Source organism: Chlamydotis macqueenii, chromosome 15 (assembly GCF_036417535.1).
Source record: "Chlamydotis macqueenii isolate bChlMac1 chromosome 15, bChlMac1.mat, whole genome shotgun sequence".
Lineage (NCBI taxonomy): Eukaryota > Metazoa > Chordata > Aves > Otidiformes > Otididae > Chlamydotis > Chlamydotis macqueenii.
Window position 1 is genome coordinate 11,383,348 of NC_141570.1, and position 18,584 is coordinate 11,401,931.

General features: G+C 35.3%; 1 protein-coding gene across 2 annotated transcripts in view; it reads right to left on the reverse strand.

Annotated features, from left to right (window-relative positions):
* Positions 1-18,584, reverse strand: part of PARN (poly(A)-specific ribonuclease) — a 56,626-nt gene that overhangs the window by 34,504 nt on the left and 3,538 nt on the right. For both annotated transcript variants that reach the window (XM_086759928.1, XM_086759926.1), the window contains exons 6-19: positions 17,935-17,995; positions 16,975-17,140; positions 16,699-16,764; positions 15,895-15,933; positions 13,965-14,007; positions 13,232-13,309; positions 11,028-11,084; positions 9,884-9,961; positions 8,665-8,708; positions 8,141-8,183; positions 6,322-6,397; positions 4,008-4,118; positions 3,853-3,922; positions 2,497-2,552 (exon numbers count right to left, since the gene is read on the reverse strand). In XM_086759928.1, coding sequence (XP_086616054.1) covers positions 2,497-2,552; positions 3,853-3,922; positions 4,008-4,118; positions 6,322-6,397; positions 8,141-8,183; positions 8,665-8,708; positions 9,884-9,961; positions 11,028-11,084; positions 13,232-13,309; positions 13,965-14,007; positions 15,895-15,933; positions 16,699-16,764; positions 16,975-17,140; positions 17,935-17,995 — 988 coding nt within the window. The remainder of the gene's footprint in view (positions 1-2,496; positions 2,553-3,852; positions 3,923-4,007; positions 4,119-6,321; positions 6,398-8,140; positions 8,184-8,664; positions 8,709-9,883; positions 9,962-11,027; positions 11,085-13,231; positions 13,310-13,964; positions 14,008-15,894; positions 15,934-16,698; positions 16,765-16,974; positions 17,141-17,934; positions 17,996-18,584) is intronic.

Sequence of the window (18,584 nt, forward strand, 5' to 3'; positions counted from 1 at the left end):
AAATACTCTCAGGAAAAGCCTCTCACTTCCTTAGGCATAGAGATATAGGGACTGACTTTCATCCTTCCGAATTACCGTCCCGAATTCTTTTGCGATACAAACTTTTCTAGTTTCTGATTTCCTTAGCTTTCAGCATTAAAATAGGAGATTTTTTTCAAGGTGTGTCTCATTGATGGAACACGTGTCCAAAATCAGACCATCAACTACTTATTGCTATATCCAGCTTCCATGTGTATTTGAACCCATTATACAAGGGCAAATATGTTACGTTTTTTCGCCACATTTGCTTAAGATGCAACTTTGCACTGTTCACTGATGAAAGCCTGTGGATTGTTAATTTCATAAATACAGCTAAGCATTAGCAATTACTACAATTCAGTTATGACCCGTAATTACAGTAAGTGGCAGTGTCCTGGCCTGGTATGTGCTTTATAGTAGAAAGCAAGTTTTTCAGGTGTTAAGTCTATTCCACAAGTAGGGCTTCATTTTTGCATGAACTCGAGAACTGTAGCTTTCAACAGCTGCAGTGTTTCCTGAATAAACAGAACAGATTTTTATGCACTTTGGTTTTAAGCCTTCCCACCTTTCCACCAATATTTGATTCATATTCTGCTTTGCAGTCATTTTGTGCAGCAACTTCATTCTTTTTAAAGAATTTTTTAATATACAGTAAAAAAAGAAGATGATGAAAGTCACTTTCGCATATTCAACATTATTTGACCTAGTATATGCTACTGAACTCCATTATTTCTGGAAAAACTGCACTAACTAGCTATAACACTACAAGACAAACAAACTGACAAATGAAACAAAAGTTATGACAGTCACCTAGTTAGCTGCACCAAGCCTTTTTTTTTTTTAAAATACAGTCTCCAAGTATATCTGCCACAGAATTGTGGCCTTATTCTTCGCGTGTCTTTACTTCTCTGTAAAAAATTTCCCCTATGGACAACAATCAACCGGATAGTTTCCTCAGCCTACAGTAGCATTTAAATCTCAGAACAGAAATAAAAGTTTCTAAAGCAGCCAGCCAAATATGCCAGAAAGATGTACTTTCCATTTTGATGCTCAGAAAGTCTTCCTGGTTCAGATTCTTCTGTAACATCTGCATCAATTTGTTCTACAGGACTTGCTTTCAGATAAAAGAGACAGACCTTCAGAGGTAGACTCTTTTTTGGCAACTCTTCTTGGCAAAATATCAGAACAATCCTGTAAGACGGCTAGCAACTGGAAGTAGCATCTTTACAGCTCAGCAGCTTTGGCATTCTCTCAGTCACTGTCCTGGTTTCAGCTGGGATGGAGTTAATTTTCCTTGCAGTAGCTGATGTGTTTTGGATTTCGTATGTGAAGAATGATGATAAACACACTGATGTTATGAGTTTTTGCCAAAGAGACCAAGATCACTGTCCGGGTTCCCAGGTTTCCCTAATGTGCAGTACAGGAAGCTGGGAGGGGTATAGCCAGAGCAGTTGACCCAAACTGGCCAAAGAGAGAATTACATGCCATAAACATCATGCTCAGTATTTAAGTAGGGGTGGGCCAGTGAAGTCTCTCAGTGTTTGGAATCATTCTAGGATCGTTTGCAGGTGGGTTTTTTTGTTCCATGATTGCTGCTTAGGATGGGCTGTATCCATCATGGGGTTGTCGGGTGGTGAGAAACTGTGCATAATTTGGTTGGGTTTTTTCCCCGCCTTCCTTTTAAAAAATTATCGTTTCTATTATTATTGTTATATTTTTTTAATATAAATACATCATTATCTTTTCCTTTGCTATCCTAGTAAACTGCTATCTCAATACACAAGTTTTCTTTTCTTCCCGATTCTCTCACCCATCCCCTGTGGAGGGGGAGTGAGCAGCTGTGTGGTACTCAATTGCTGACTGGGATTAAACCACAACAGTAACCTAAAGTATTTATCTATTCTTCCACTCAATATCAAACAGTTGGGGAAAGAAGTACACAACACGATTAGATAACCATTACAAGAGACCTGCAGAGGCGGAGCTCAGTGATCTGATCACCTAGCTGCATTTAAAAATTAAATATATGTCCTTACAGCATGTATTCTCCTCTCCACTAGTTACTTCCATCTTTCTAGATCTGCATTCTGTTACTATTAAACTAGCATCTAATAAAGGGTCATCCTCGAGTCTGAGCTTTCTGATGCATGGAGTAGAAAACGTCTTCAATTGCTTCCAGATGGATATAATTTTCAAGACATTTGTGTATCTGAATTCACAGTATAAAATTAAGCTTTCATCTGTTCTAGTCAATTCCCTCTATAATGCAGATTCTCTGGTCAAAGCTGAAGAACATAGGGTTCTACTATTTCATTAAAAGAAAAAGGAGGGGGACATTTAGATCACTTGATAAGTGTTCTAATAACCTAAACACAGCTCATGTCTCATGCTTTAGATATATGATAATTAATCTTTACAATTCCTCCTCCAGGAAATTTATCAGAATGTAGTAAGTTTACAATGAAATAAGCTACTTACAGTCTGGTCCTTCCAAATTGAGATAAGGTATGTCCATTACTCTCATAAGAAATAGCCTGAAGTAAAATGGAAAAGCACCATTAGCAAATTTCTGCCTCAAGATCTTTTAATAAGCTTTACTTTTTACAGTTTTTTAGATGTTGCTTCTGAAGAAGCAGAATTAATCATCCCAACCATATCTTAAGCTGTATTGAAACAAACAGACCCTCTAATTAAGTCCAATTCATTATCCAGCAATTCAGATCCAAAAAGTTGCTTAGCACTGTGCTAGTAATTTTACTTACTCAACACAAGAACAAAGAAGCCCCAAAGTATTACAGCTTAAAACAATTTAAGAAGTGAACCTTTAGAAAGTAGTAGCTCTGTGCAGGAGGAGTCAGTTACACAATGGATAGTGCAAAAGCTGTCATTCTAAATACACATACACTTTCCCATTTTCTGAGCACTGAGCACACATAATGGGTATTAAAAGCCTAAAACTGCAAAAGTCATCATGATACTTGAGTAGAGATAAACAGGACAAGTCTTTTGCCTTTGACATGAGACTGAAGAGTTTCTCAAAACATTCAAAAAATGCTTTCAATAATAGCTCGTATTCAGCTCTTAAAACTATTTATCTCCACAATAAGATAAGTAGCCTAAAATCCTGTCATAGCTATAGATATCACATTGCTGTTACAAAACATTTGCTGTGTAGAGTTCACTGGAAGGCTAAAATAAATAACTTTTCTATCATACTTCAAAAAGCTTCTAAAATGCTGATCAGATTACAGTTACATATTCAATTAAGTAATAACTGATATAAACAGCTGATAAAAACATTTTAAGTGTGCAGACTGATCTGAAATTCCCAGAGATTCTTTGTTTCATATCACACTCACTATTAGTTTTCAGGAGTTTGAATATTATGTCCTTAGGGTTACTTGTATCACTGAAAAGTCTACTTTTGATAACTTGTTTTTACTATGAATACTCAGGTGAAGGAAAAAAACCCAGCAACCTACTGGAGAGAAAATGGACTGTAGGAGAGGTTCACATGTGAGCCAGAAGATCTTCAGACCTGCTAAATCATAAACGTATTCTCAACACTGGCATGAACAAGGCCATTAAAGCAGTCCAGGTACTCTTCTAAGTGTCCTTCTAGAGGTTAGCAGACAGTAAACCATTCTCCTCAAAAGAAAAGCTATTTACTTTACAAATCGCGGCCTCTCTGCAGCATTACCAGCATGAATCAGAAAGCCAATCAAAACTGAAGTGTGAAGAAAGTTAGCCATTGATTCTGAGGCTAGAGACATATATTCTAAGGCTAGTGTTATACTTCCAGGTTTTAGCAGGTCTTTTAATACAACTACTTACTTGTTAATAAAAGGTTCAATGAGTTGTGATCTAGCAGATACATGTTTTTTCGGAGGACTGAGAAATGAACCTGATGAATGAAGAAGAAATTCAGTATGTAATAAGCAGCTACAGATAACACTAAGGAGAAGGTTTGTGAAAGACAACATAGATACCTAGGAAATTAGCCATGGAGATGAAGCACAGGCCAGTGATGTAAGCATCATATCCTGCTTCATGAAGTTGTTCAGAAGCTGTATCATAACTTGGAAACCCTTCTGCACTTTCTGAGGAGAAAAAATAATTTGTGTACACATTATCAGAGAAGTTAAAGGTAGCCATGTATGCTTACCCACACACTTACTTTGTCAGAGCATAACACCTTTGGGGTAAGTTTATACAATGTTCAGAATTTCTGAAAATAAAGAAGTTCTGAAATTTCTGAAGTTCTGAAAAAAGGACAGTTTTTGGTTTTTATTTTTAAATAAGAATAAGCCCCTAGGATAGAAACTCTGTCCTGCTAAAAAGCTATTAATCCACAGACCTACTTAGCCAAAATGGAGTACTAATTCCAACACAATGACAGCAGGATTCACCACACTGCATATTTTTTTTCCTAACTGTTTTGCATTTAAAAGAACAGACACTCCGGCTAAATTAAAACTCTACTATTAACCTGTCTGCTAACCATCCAATTGACCTCTGGTCAGATTTTTCAAGGTATTTAAACAATGAAGATGGAACTAAGTGATTAAAGGATGCCTTTATTGACAATCATGCTTAGGGTTTATGTGAAGACCTTGAGAACTCTCTCTTTAATCAGCTCTGAAAGTGGAAACCTTTATAAGCACTTCTCTGAAGCGAAGTGTCTGGAAGTGCCCAAGTCCCAGCAACAGAGAAACATATGCACATCACATTTTTTTCTTATCATTTAAATTTTTCCCACTCCCAGCATCAAAGTTATTTCACCTCTGTAGCTAGCTTCTCAACTTCTAGAAAGTTGCCTCATTTTCCTCTAGAAGTTATACTGAGAATAGGACTGGAAGAACAAAATTAACCATTTAAAAAGCCAGAATCATGACCCTTACATTAAGGTACAGACTGAAAAGTAAACTGTAATTCCATTTTATTTATTGCCTTCAACCTAGCAAAAGAAGCTAAAGCAATAATGAAACATACCCAGGATTTAAAATAGTGAAACAGAAATACTAGCATAACTTACACAATGGAAACATGTAAGCATATGTATCTGTTGTATTTTCCAAAAAGAAACCTGAATCCAAAAATTTATATATAGAACTAGAGTAGCAAAACACCAGGCTTTTTTTTTTTTTTTTTTTCAGATGAGCCTTTGTAGTATTTATTTTAAAAATAACGTTACTTGAGATTCGGACAACGTTAAGCTATACTGACTGAGTTGAAAAGGAAATTTTTTAGTGCTTAATTTTTTTGATACATATCCAAAACAAAACATAAACGAACAGCTAACAAAAGTGTTCTAGTATTTTTAGACATACTTTACTTTGGATGTTCTCAACCACATTTAATCAGAGATGAATGAATCAGTTAACTTCCGGTCATATTTTGCTCAAGAACAATAAAAATTGGTAAAATTTTTATATTATATCAACAGAAAATAGTACCTGACAGTTGCCAAATTATATTACATTCTGAGAAGCTACAGGTGATACATTACTAAGAAGTCTCAATGCAATTACTGTGCGCTCCATATGCATGGTACTATGTCTGTCTAGGCACCAACAGCTCCTGCTCATTGTCCAAGAAGATTGTAGACGATCCATCTTATTATCCCTCCTGTTACTACTTAAGCATATCTGTTCTGCACACTCAGCAATATAAAAAAGTATCACTCATCTTGGTTTTGATTCAGCATTGAGATTTCCCCTTCCAACATATTCTATTACATACTACCCCTCAGCAGCCTAAGAAAAAAATTCCAGAACTTTGCGATAAGCTTGCCCTTTGATTAAATATCCTTTTCTTCACCTCAAAGCAAAGAAAGCTCTAAAGGAACTTTAGTAATTTCTAGAACACACACCACTAGTCACTACTGTGTTAGTTTTCTTGGTTTTGTTTGTAAGGTGCCTATCAGAGTGCTCTGGCTTTGATCTGAAGGACAATAATAACCAAATGAAACAGTTTTTAAAACAATTTCAAGTTAGTCATCAAAAATCAAGTTAAAAACCAAAACGTCATCATTAGAGGATGACAGACCTGCTGTTCACTGAATACATCCTTTCTTCTATTATCTGAAATAAAGTGGAAGGATTCCTACTGATTTCCACTAATAGTTCTAAATACAACTGCACTACATGTATATCGCCTGTGTTTGAAGTCCCTTTCATCAAAAAACTAAGTATTAGTATGGCAGCCTATATTTCAGACCAAGAACAAAAATAATCAAAACTCTTTCTTTCCTCCAAAAGAGCAAAACATTTCAGTAATAAGACCATTTTGATATATCCATACCAACTTTAGGAGGGCTGAAGGGAACCTCTTTTAAACGCTTTTCCAGTTCTGCAAGGGATGTATTCATAATGATCTCCTGCAAGAGAAGACACCATTAACTGCCAAAACCAAGCACATTTTCCCTGGAAAGTGAAATAATATAGGACAAAATGAGTATTTACTGCTGCCACCTTGTGTTCTCTAAGGATTTATACATAGCTTGATTTCAAATTAATACACCAGAGAAGTCTGCCAGGACAGATTTTAAAACATTAACTTGCCTCACCTACACCATAATATCTATAAGTCACAAGCAGTTATTAACAATTTTTCAGAATTCATGATGATGAATTACGCCAAAGTAATATGTCTGTTTTAAGCTGGTTCCGTGCATGGTACGTGCGGCAGGGGAAAAGGCAGCACAATCAGAGGCAAAATATCCTAAATATTGATCATAATGGATCAATAACGGTGAGCATTGAGGTGTGCTTGCTGACTGGACATTCTTGAGTAGTTTTGTAAGTGTAAATGATGCTGATTTAAAGTAATACAAAGACAGTGAAAGAAGCTTGACAATCAGAAAGCTGCTCCTGCTGTTCAGCTTCGCTGAGTTGCATTACTGAATCTATATATCCATATATAAAATGTGACAAAAAGATATACAGATTATTTGTTTCTTCAAATTAAACTTCCTGAAGTTCTTAATCAAATATACTTTCTCAACCAAAACACAATAGAAGAAACATGCAGAATCAATAGCAAGAGAAAACAAAAAAATATCACATAACCTTTCTTAAAGTTGTCTGAAAATTTTGAGGACCAAACTTCCTTTGGTTCTAAATCAAGACAGCTGTTTACAATTATCACCAAGTCTGCAGTTGGAAATTTATCAAGAACTCAGTACAATGACAAAGCTCAAATGATGCGTTACGTGGGCATCTCAAAGCACCATTTGATAACCATAGCCCAAAACCCAAGCATCTACTGTAAAAATTATGAATATCAACATAGCTGTACCAAACACAAAACTTCGGCAGCATTATTAGTTTTCAGAATACAAAAGCCTCTATTCTTACTACAATAGTATGCAAGACAAACCTGAAAATATCTACTAAGTATATTTTAATGAGATTTTCTGTTATGCAATGCTCTGAAGTCAGAGAGGTATGCAGAAAGACAGATGCTACTTGATCTGCATATTTTTTAATTAATTCATTCCAAAGGCACACAGGAAAGCAAGACAGTATGATCACTTATCTCAATACTTCTTTGGAAGAATAAAACTCATGCTGCAAGAGATTTTTAAGAGAAATCTGTAATCTTTTTTCTCTTCCTGACTACCCACTGAACAGCAGGCCACAACAGAACCTAATTATGATGTTCAAGCATCTTTTTCTAGACAAATGTAAGTTAGCATTCACAACATTCTAAAGCTTTGACTATACAAGTAGCTTGCAGGTCCTGTTTGTTAAAGAAAAACACTTTCTTTCCTCCTGAGGAGACCAGCAGTCTTGTGCTAATTTACAAGATAAAAAAAAAAAAAAAATCTGCTAATCCCATTTTAAGTTGCAAAAACTGTACATATTTTGGAATTAAAATCTGGTAATTTACCTTAAAACTGCAACAAACACAGAAGTCACTTGTATAAAAGTAAAAATTTGTATTCTGAAAATGTTGTAAGCTCAGATAAGAAGAAGGAAAAAAAAATAATTATTTTACATAGCGTCATAGAAAACACTGCTAGACATTTTTTTTCTAAAAAAAAAAAATCATTTGTTTCAATATACACTTAATGCAAACTTGTTTCTTCAAATCATTCTATAACGTTACATTAATTTACCTTAAAAGGTTGTGTACTTGCCATCAGTTTAGTATCCAATAGCCTAGAAACAAAGTAAGAGTTAAATAAGTCAAAATAGAAGAATGTCATTTTGCTAAATCCTCAAAAATGTTTTAGTGTATTATCTGGGAAACAGCAGTTTCACCCTACTGCAAAATTACTCTCAAATCTTAGAGCAGCCAAAATACTCTTTGGCTTTGTTCAGCATGAAAAAGTACAGCAACTAAGCAATAGCAAGAGATGCAAACAATAAGTAGCAAATAAATCTTATTTCAAATGTAGTGCAGATTCAAAACACTAAACACCGCCAAAAACAAGGGGTAGCAAAGCTGCGTCATTTGCCAAGTAGGACAATAGCACTGCTCTTCTGAAAAAGAGATGCTACAAAATACTTTAAAAACTGTATTTATCTAACTCGTTCCCAATTTTATTTTGGGAAACAGCTAGGTTACAGGACTAGGACAAACAATATCAGCTTACTAAAACAATACTAAAACAGTTGCAAGTTTTAACAAAGAGCTTACCAGGGGAAGACGCATGATGTTACTTCCTTGAACTCACTTAGGTTCTAATTTAACATTAAACCAGAAGATAAAATCCACATAAGTTAAGTGCTAATCAGTCTCAGGATGATAGATAGCAATAGCTACAATTATCCAATCAGCTTCTAAAACTGAGATACAGTGACTGAATTCTCGCCTCATAAGAGATGCATTACCATAAATACCACCTGCACTTACATAGAACTACAGACTGATTATTTCTGATTTGTCTGTGATTTGTAAGAGAAATGCTCTACCACCTCCAATATCCTATCAGATAACTTAGACTATCTCTAATTCCAGCTGTGATAACAGTTTCACTTAAGTGTTCCCAGAATTTAATGTGTCAATGGAATATAAGCAGTCACCCCAGGTGGACAGTTGACTGCCTAGAGGTTTAGATCTTCCAAGTGTCAGAACAACAGGAAAAACTGACAACTGCTTATGTTCCAACATTGTCCAAACAGGTCTCAAACTTCCTTCTCCCATCTCATAATCAAGTCTTTCCCGTAACACCCACAAGCCCTTGAGGATCACAAGTACTATACTCATCATCTGGGCCATCCTTTCAATGAGACCTTTGGCTTCTTCAGTCAATAGAAGTAAACTAATACACTGCTTAGTTTAACTTAATTTTTAGACTATTGCAATCATGAACTGTTAGACTGTCCTACTGCAGTCATGAAAGTATACTCCCTCCAATTATTCAGACATTCCACCTCATCTCCCCAACGAACATCATCCTGCCACGAGATTTCTTATCATTCTATTAATTGTTCTATATTATATAAAAACATGTATTCCCACTTTGTAAGCTATAGGAGAAAAACTGCTACACAAAAATGCTGAAGCTCCAAACCAGAATCTTAAAAAGTCAGTTTGTCAAATTTACCTGCCATATCCAAGCAGTTTCTGAAGGACTAACAGATATAAGCAGAAATCACAGTTCAATTCTAACGTTTAATTTGAAAACTTTAAAAATGTAAAGGAGAAGAATTCAATCTAACTAAACTTTCTACATGAAGATTTAAAAAAATAAGGTAATAGCCCAGAAGTAACAAGTGTTCATTTAAAAATACATTTCTGTTGTTCTTAATAGACTGTCATATGCTTCCATTCACAAGAAAGTTTGGAGATAAGACTAAAGACAAATACATTAAGGAATTTACTTCATCATCTGAAAACTCAGAAGATTACTTACATCAGGTAGGGGACAATAGAACTGGTGTATTGTATGCATAACATCCAGTAGCATATTGTGCCCAATAACAAGCTTGCCCTGTGAGAAGAACATTCTTAGTTAGTTACACTTCCAATCACGGCCATGGCAAGGGCAGTACGTGAAAAGCACCTATCTCACATGCTAGCTGAGGGCAGCTGGGAACAAACACAAATCAAACCTCCCCATCCACTCTCTGCTGGCCCGGCAGATTCCTCCATTCTCCCAGAGCAGCTACTCCTTTTTCCTCTACTCTCAACCACTTACCACAGCCTTCAGCAACAGCTTGAAATGTTGAGAAGATGCACTAGAACAGCTACTTACAATTTGAGTTTCCAAATATAATTCATTTTAAGACTGAAGTCAAGTGATATCTCAGCCCACTACCTTTTAATTTACAAATTGTACAACAATGAAAAATATATTCTTTATTATTTTGAGATAGTTATTAGAGGCATGATCTGGCTTCTCACAGTGCAGAACCTTTCATGCCAGATGTTGTACTAGCAAGTTCCTTCATGAAAAAGTACAAGAAACTTTTAAAATGTTAACTTTGATTCATTTAATATCAACCTTCTCTGCTTCCCTGCATCCTCCATTTGCTAGAAAGAACAATATGCATACTTTTTTTTTTTTTCTTCAGAGCAGGCTGTAGCAAATACATGAAAATAACCAAGCTGAAGGGGATAAATGTAAAAGTGTAGCCTATTTTAACTATGTAAATAGAAGAGAATCAGATTACCTTCTCTTATTAAGCCTTTAACTGTCAGGAAAAAAAAAAAAAACAATCTTTTTGGGACAGAAAAAAAAAAAATCTCTCAAAGCTTAGTAACTTAAGAGAATCTTGTTAAAAGCCCTAAGAAAGTGGTATTGTTGACTCTTACAGATAATGAAGTTGTGAATGTCATTAGTTTAAGAGCTTACTTAACCTACCATACTCAAACACTGTAAAACACGAAGCAATATCAATTAAAAAAAAAAAATTAAAAAAAATAAAAATGAGAGAGAGAGATAGAGAAGCCACTAACTTGTATTTCATCTTATCTTCCAAAATGTAACAGCAAAAGAATTCTTTCTTTGAATTAATTTTTTTCTTACAGCCAAAGGTACATTAAAAATCACTTACAGAATTAGCAATGGCACGAACGACTCTGGAAAATCCTACTGCATCATTCAATTCTTCCTGTAAGCAAAGATTCTGACATTAGTGAAACATAAATACAAATATTGTCAAAACTGTACCTGTGAATTAGCAGACACATCGGTTTGGCTCAAACTGTTTCTCAGACATAACCAATCACAGACCACAGAGGAAACGTCAATATTTGGAAGACACACGAGGTCAAAGCAGGATGCTGATGACAGAACTCCAGTTTCATATGTAGCTCTAGGTCACTGCAAAGTAGGACAAGTCACAAGCTACTGTGGCTGGTTGACCCTGGCCAGAAGCCAAACACCTACTCTGCCTTTTGCTCAGCCCCCTTTCCTAGGGCATAGGGAGGACCAAAAAAAAAAAAAATAATAATAAAAAAAAAAAATTTCAAAGAAAGGCAAAAAGACTCATGGATCAATATAATGACTGTTTAATAAGGAAAGTAAAAGCTGCATGCATAAGCAAAGCAAAAAGAGGAAATCATTCATCACTTCCCATCAGCAGGCAGATGTGCAGTCACTTCCCGTGAAGCAGGGCCTCAACATGCTTAAAGGTTACTTAGGAAGACAAACACCGTAACCAAAAACATCCCCTACCAACCTCCTGCCCGCTCCCCACCACCTACTTGCTTTTTTGGGAGGGTGGAAGAGAGAGAGAAAGCCTTGACACTGTGCAAGCACCATTCAACAGTAGCCAACACACTTCTATGGTATCAGCATTGGTTTAGCCACAAATGCAAAGCACAGCAACATACGGGCTGCTCTGAAAAAAGTTAACTTCATCCCAACCAGACCAATAGAGCTGTAGTCGTGTCACTGTCAATACAGTAGCTTCAATAGCGCTCAACAGTTGTTAGAACGCAAATACCTCAAGAAGTATTAAAATTAAGCTACACATCTTCACCTGTATTTTTACATACATCGCTATAAGATAAAATACGTTGAATCCCAATTGTTATTTTTATTAAATAAGATTTCTTTTTTTATGCTAACATTGAGATTGGGGAAGAAACATTCTTCACTATTTATATAAACAAAATTTTAAAATATTATACAAGTACAATCTTATACAAATACAATATTATATAATGTGAGTTATACATTTTAAACTGACTCAGATTGCTTTGGGGCAATCTGACTACAGTGTCTATTTTAGTTTCACTTAAAGAATTTTTTTTGTAACATTCTCCTATTTCAGGTCCAGGGAAGTGACTTCTGCCTTGCATTATCTGTCCTTGTTCAATCAGAAGCGAAATTCAATAAAAATATTCACTGTTATTTTAGTTCAGCTCTGCATGCCAATAGTCACAATGAGTAAATATACCTATAAAGACTGCTTCAGAAAAATGTAGCAAATGGTCTCTAACCTACCTTTCGGAAAAAGAGATGCCACATTAGTTGAGGTCTCTGTTAGCTATCTCTTTCCCTCTTAAGAGGCACTCTGCATGCAAGTATTGTTTGCTCCACCTAAGCTGACTTTATCTTGAAACATGCAAGCACAAATCACAAGAGTGTGATCGAGAATTCCCACAATTCAAGTCTTATAACTTGCAACTTCTTGCAGAATCAGTAAGGAAAAATATCAAGTCCCATAAACACTGCTGAGAGTGCCTGAGTATACCAGACATGACCTTCCAGTCACCTTGTTACTACAGTAGTCATGTGCAGCATGTTTCTATCAAGAAAAGTCAGAAGACACATGAATTGTACAGGACATCTTAACTCAGACAACTGAGAGCAAGCAAGTCTTGTAACAGAGCACTACTCCAAGGACAGATTGTGAATCCAAGCAACATGAAAACTTGCTTGAGAATTCCTGCAAGGCTTTTTGCAATTACTATTGTTATATAACACTAATAAATGCAATCAACTGATGTTTCCTTTGCTTCTCTAATAGAGCAGATTTGTAAAAGGAGGAATTCACTGTTCCAGAATATTGCTTCAGCATTCTACAATGACTCATTCTTTAAAATTTTGTAGTGTCTTGCAAGTCTTCTTGCTCTGTTGCAAAGTCTAAGTTATCTGGTAGAATTTGGAGGATCAATGTCAAACAACAACCACAGCCAAATGAAAGGGAAATACTACCAAATGCTACCACACAATTCTGCATAGCTGAGTGAAACCATGAATTCTGCCCCTCCCTCTTTCATATAAACTAATGAAACAGAACTTATTTACCTGTTCTTTTGCTTGTTTCTGCTGTTCTCTTCTTTTTCGTTCTTCTTCATCAACCTTACTAATAACTATATATCTCTCCTAAAATAAAAAAATGTATAGTTTGAGGAATGACTCTGAGAAGTTCATATGTAACACCACTGCAAGTTTCTGCAAATTCGCATTGTAAAGAAAATTAAGTCATATCTCAGCAGCCGTTACTTAGCAACATGACTGCTTCTACTGTAAGCACCACTTTATCACCTGCTCCCAAAAGCCTACTTTAGAAAGCTGTATTAGATTCATCCACCTAACCTAAGTTTTACTAAATTCACTTTTTACTTCTGAGGAAATGTTATCACAATTTCATTGTAAATAGTGGATTTCAAATAACTTCTGAAGCAGAGGATACAGCACAATGATGCCACTATTTTTCCTCTAAGATCAAGATCTACTTTTCACCAATAGACTTACTTTTCACCAATACTGAACATCGGATCCATTAGATCTTAAAATACCCTTTAGTATCCTTTTAAAAAAAAAAAGAATACTATAAAGACACACAAATACATGCTTACACTTCATATGTTGATCAGATCTAATGTTTAGAAACTAGCTCATTGTATTCCATTTAAAATATTTTGCATTTTGTACAACAAAGTTCAAGTTAGATCTAAAAGTCAGGAGAGTTGGTGAAACAGAAATAGAATTTCCTTTAAACAGAACAAATGTTACAGGCAGTAACATGCCAAGTTACCTTATCTGACTCCAGAGTTTCAACATGGATACCTTTTGGATACCTACATCAAAACAAATGTAAAGTTGTTATTAATTTGACATTTAGCATATTGAAATCACAGAAGTGATTTGGTAATTTCACATTTCATTATAATTCTTAAGTGCAAAAGAACTATTAAAAATTCTTTTAAAATTTAAAATAATGGAGAATTTGAAGTGATAGGCCGGGTAAATTGGCCTCTTTACATTACTTAACGTCTTCTTATGCAATTTCCAATCCTATTGCTGTGGAACTTGTAACTTCTTATTTTAGTAATATTAAGTAAACATCATCTAGGTATTTCATCACAATCTAGTATCTCTGATTTCAAGAAATCCAAAACACAGGTAAGAAAGCTCTCATTTACTTGGAGACAAAAGACAGCTTCTTTGGTGACTGCATGCCATTAATATGTCACTTATTCTACGATTTATAAACAACCGTGAACTTCCTGCTAACATTAAGCTCTAAAAGGAAATATTAACACAATTGTCGTTACCTCTGCTACAGGGTTGCATCACTCCACCTCAATCACGTTTAGCTACCGAAGTACTACCACACATAGGGCATCCCATCAATAGCAAGGTCAGAGAATATTGTCTTTCACTGCTTCAAATTGTACATTACTCTGATCTTCCCATTAAAATAAACTAGCCACAATTATATAACCACTACAGAACCAGGATGTTTCCTTCATCCTCTGGCTCCTACTAAAACTAACACTAGAGGACACACACTAGAGTACCATTGTGTCCTCTCCACCCTTCTCACACAATTTTGAATCTAGACCTCACTTTCAAGCTGTTCCATGTCACAGACCTTGGATGCATCAAAACACTGTTGCACAATAGAACACTTCAATAGAGAAAATGACCTGTGAAGAGTTCAGAACACAAGGGTAATCAATAACTTCACTGGTTTCTGCTTTAACTATCTCCATGCTAACTTCACAACTTTGCTTTCTCTCACCAATATATGCACAGTGTACACTGCTGTATACACATAAAGCAACACATCTGAATGTTAAGAAAATACAATTCATGAACACACTTTTCCATCCACTGACAGAAGATGCAAAAATAAGTGTCAGACAAACATAACACTGTGCTACTGGAAGCTAGAGATATTCTATCAATATATTAAAAAAAATCCACACAGACAAATTATTGAAAACATCTCTCTTTTTTCAGATTAGTTCTCAAGCTCACTTCTTGAGATTCCATTTTATAGTGAGAAGCTTCATTTTATCCACTTCCAGCGGACATAACAGAGTGCCAGATACTGGTGCAACACTGAATTAACTAAATGTATTTAAAAAGATTTCCACTGTATTTTCCACATTTTACTAATGCATTCAGAATACTTAAAATCTAATCTCTACAGCCTTATAGTTTCTCCCAAGGCCATAAGGGATATATTTAGGTAAAGACAAGGGATAAAGTAAGCCAAGATAGGAGAAGAGAATTACTACTAGAACTAGGATTTTTAAGTCATCAGAAAAGCTTACACTTGACGTCTAACAGAAAACCACGAACATACCAGTACCTACTATAGAACTAGTAGCTTTTCAAGTAAAGCCCACAATCTGTATAAGCACATGCACCTTCTGTTCACTAAAAATCTGTCAAGTTGCATTTGTTTCATAACTCTAGGCTGTGCTGTTCTATCCACAGATTTTAGATAGGAATGATAAAATAAATACAAAGCTTTAAAATGTTTGAGTCATCACAAGCCAATTTAACGCAATTTATCTTCAAAAGATTATAAAAGTCTTCTCTGAAATTAAAGAAGAAAAAAAAAAAAAAAGTCCAAATGAATCACCTCTGAGGTTAAGTAAATCAGATCTTACCTGTGTTTCTTATCAGAAATACTAAAAATATATAGTAAGGCAGTATTGTCAGTAACTTACTTCCAGCTCAAGGTCTGATAAATTAATTTCCTCTGAAATCTAAAAATCAAAAGACAGTTGTGTTACTAATACTCCGCTTACATTAGTGTTTCAATGTAGTAACATTCAGTTAAAGTCAGTTCCACATTCATTTGTGGAAAGATTTTTAAAACATAAGTCACTGCTACCAGAACCTGTAAGGCTTAGAAGGGTTGTCCTGAATTCCAACATTCAGTCCCCAAGCTGTAAAGGCATTTACACCATTTTGTACAGTCACCCACATATCTTTCAATAAGCAAATATTCTGTAGTCAAGATTACTGAATATAGATACAGTGATGTTACCTTACCCCCAGCTTCACAATGTTCTAGTATTTCTAAAATTTATTTTTTTTAAATAACCATACTCTCCAGACAAACATCTGGACTCCAAGAGTAAATACACTTTCAGAAGGAGATCCACTAAAAACAGTTTAAACATAGCATCAACTATGAATAACTGATAGCTCAACAGTTTTGAGAAATTTGTTTACAAAATGCATATCCAAGGCTTACAAGCACTTCAGCAATAGCAAGAAGAGGCTGACGTATGCAAGACAGTTCTTAGCTATACTTAAATATGTTGTCACTACCTGCAGAAGTTATGGCTCCTACAGCAAAGCATGACATCCATATAAATTATCATATTTTTGAGATTAGTCAAGTGTAGATTTTGCTACAGTTAAACCCAGTAAATACATACTACTTCTTCCTTGTCATTCCCCTAATTCCATACGACCAAAATAAATAAGTTTTTTTTAGAGGACATGTAATTTCAGAAACTGACCCTGTACATGGCTCCAGTTCCAAACTTTCATTTTCTTCATTCTTTAATAAGTCTTCTATCTGTTCCCTGGAAGAAACAGATTATTTGCTTCTATATCTACCATTTTCTTTTTACCATGTTTACAGCTCTCCCCAGAAGACAAGAAAACACTTCATAACAAAAAGAACTATTTCACAACTAGTGAACTAATAAAAACATCTTCAACATACAAACATGTCAGTATTGTTTATGTTTTAGTTTCAGCAACAGCAGAGGATATTAAACAATTTTACTTACACTACTTTCTCAATGAATTTTTTCTGATCTTCAGGAATTGTTACAGGACACTTTGTGGCATTAGGAGAAACATACGACAGAGATCCCGCACCATCGGCCTGAGAACGTTTTTCATCATACTGTTCCCTTAGTTGTCTTTCTTCTTCCCAATTTAAATATGGAATTCCTAAAGAAAGGAGGGGGAAAAAAGGGGGACATTTAAAAGCTTATCATTATTAGGGACAAGTTAGGGATATATGATCTAGCAAAGGCTTATCATTCACCAAGCATTTGCCAGTGTTACACGTGTTACACCCTTGAAGGCTCAAAACATATCCTTCCCTTTCAGTCATCTATCCTTGTTCAGTCCTGTATCCTTGTGTTCTATCCTTGTATCCTCCTTCTACCCTTCCCTGTTCAATCATCTCATCCTTTATCTGTGTGTATACAGGCTTCCTTCTAGCACATGCCAGATTAGCTGGTACCACTAGACTCTTAAGGGCTATATGCCTCATCTGCATAAGGCACAAGCCTAAGGACTGCAGAGCTGTGGATCACAGGCACAAAAATATTTAGCACTCCTCTTCCTTGCTATCTGCATCGCTTTAATAATAGACTGCAGCAGCACCTATTACAATGCACTGATACCTCTTCTGAAACGTTACTACTGAGCCCTTACAGCTCATAACTTGTTACTCTGTTGATGTTTAGCCACCAAACAATAAAGAACCAAGCACTTGTCTACGTAGGAATTCTATTCTGTTGAATCTATACAATGAATTTTTGGAAAGGGAGTAAGTATCAGTACCACTGCAGATCAGATAAGAAAAACTCTAAGAACTACATTATGTGTTAAGAGAGTCTCATGAACGGCTGCCTTTTTTATTTTACAAAAAATGAATAAAGATGTCATCACACATTTTGCAGACATTGAAAGAAATCTAAAAAACAAACAAAAAAAACAACCACAAACCAACTCACCATTGCGAAAAACTTTATTAAAATCAAATCCTTGGTTTGCTAAAAAATCTATACTTGAACTCTGCAACAAAAGAAAATAGCTTTACAATTGGCAGGAGTATCTGTGGCATAAAAAGATCAATTCAGTTATTTTTATATTTTTTAAGAAATATACTAAGTCCAAAGTCAAAAGCAACCAAGTTTGTGACCCTAAAGAGGCCACAGTGAGTTCAGGCTGTGCTACTTTTGTTATGTATTTTCAACTTCCATAAAGTACAAGAACAATAAATACACAAAAGGGATAAAGATGAAAGAACGAGGCGTGTGGAGAGATGAAACTAAATAAAGCAAAATGTGGTTCAGGGGAACCAATCTGAGACCAGAAAAATGCTGACAATAGCCTGGGGAGCACTGAAAGTGAGATAAGCAGAATAAAGTAGCAAACAGAAAAAGAAAGGGAGCAGGAACTCAGACAAGAAAGGAATATTAAAAAAAAAACCAAACCAAAAAAAACCAAACCAGTATCATCTTGCCAGTTTGGAACATTATCTCCAATTCCAGAAACCACACAACCTAATGTGTAACAAGATTTAGAAACTGAAGTCAAAGATATTCCCTTAAAGCTCATTTTTAGGGATTGTTCTTAACTAATGCTTATTTATTCTATAAGA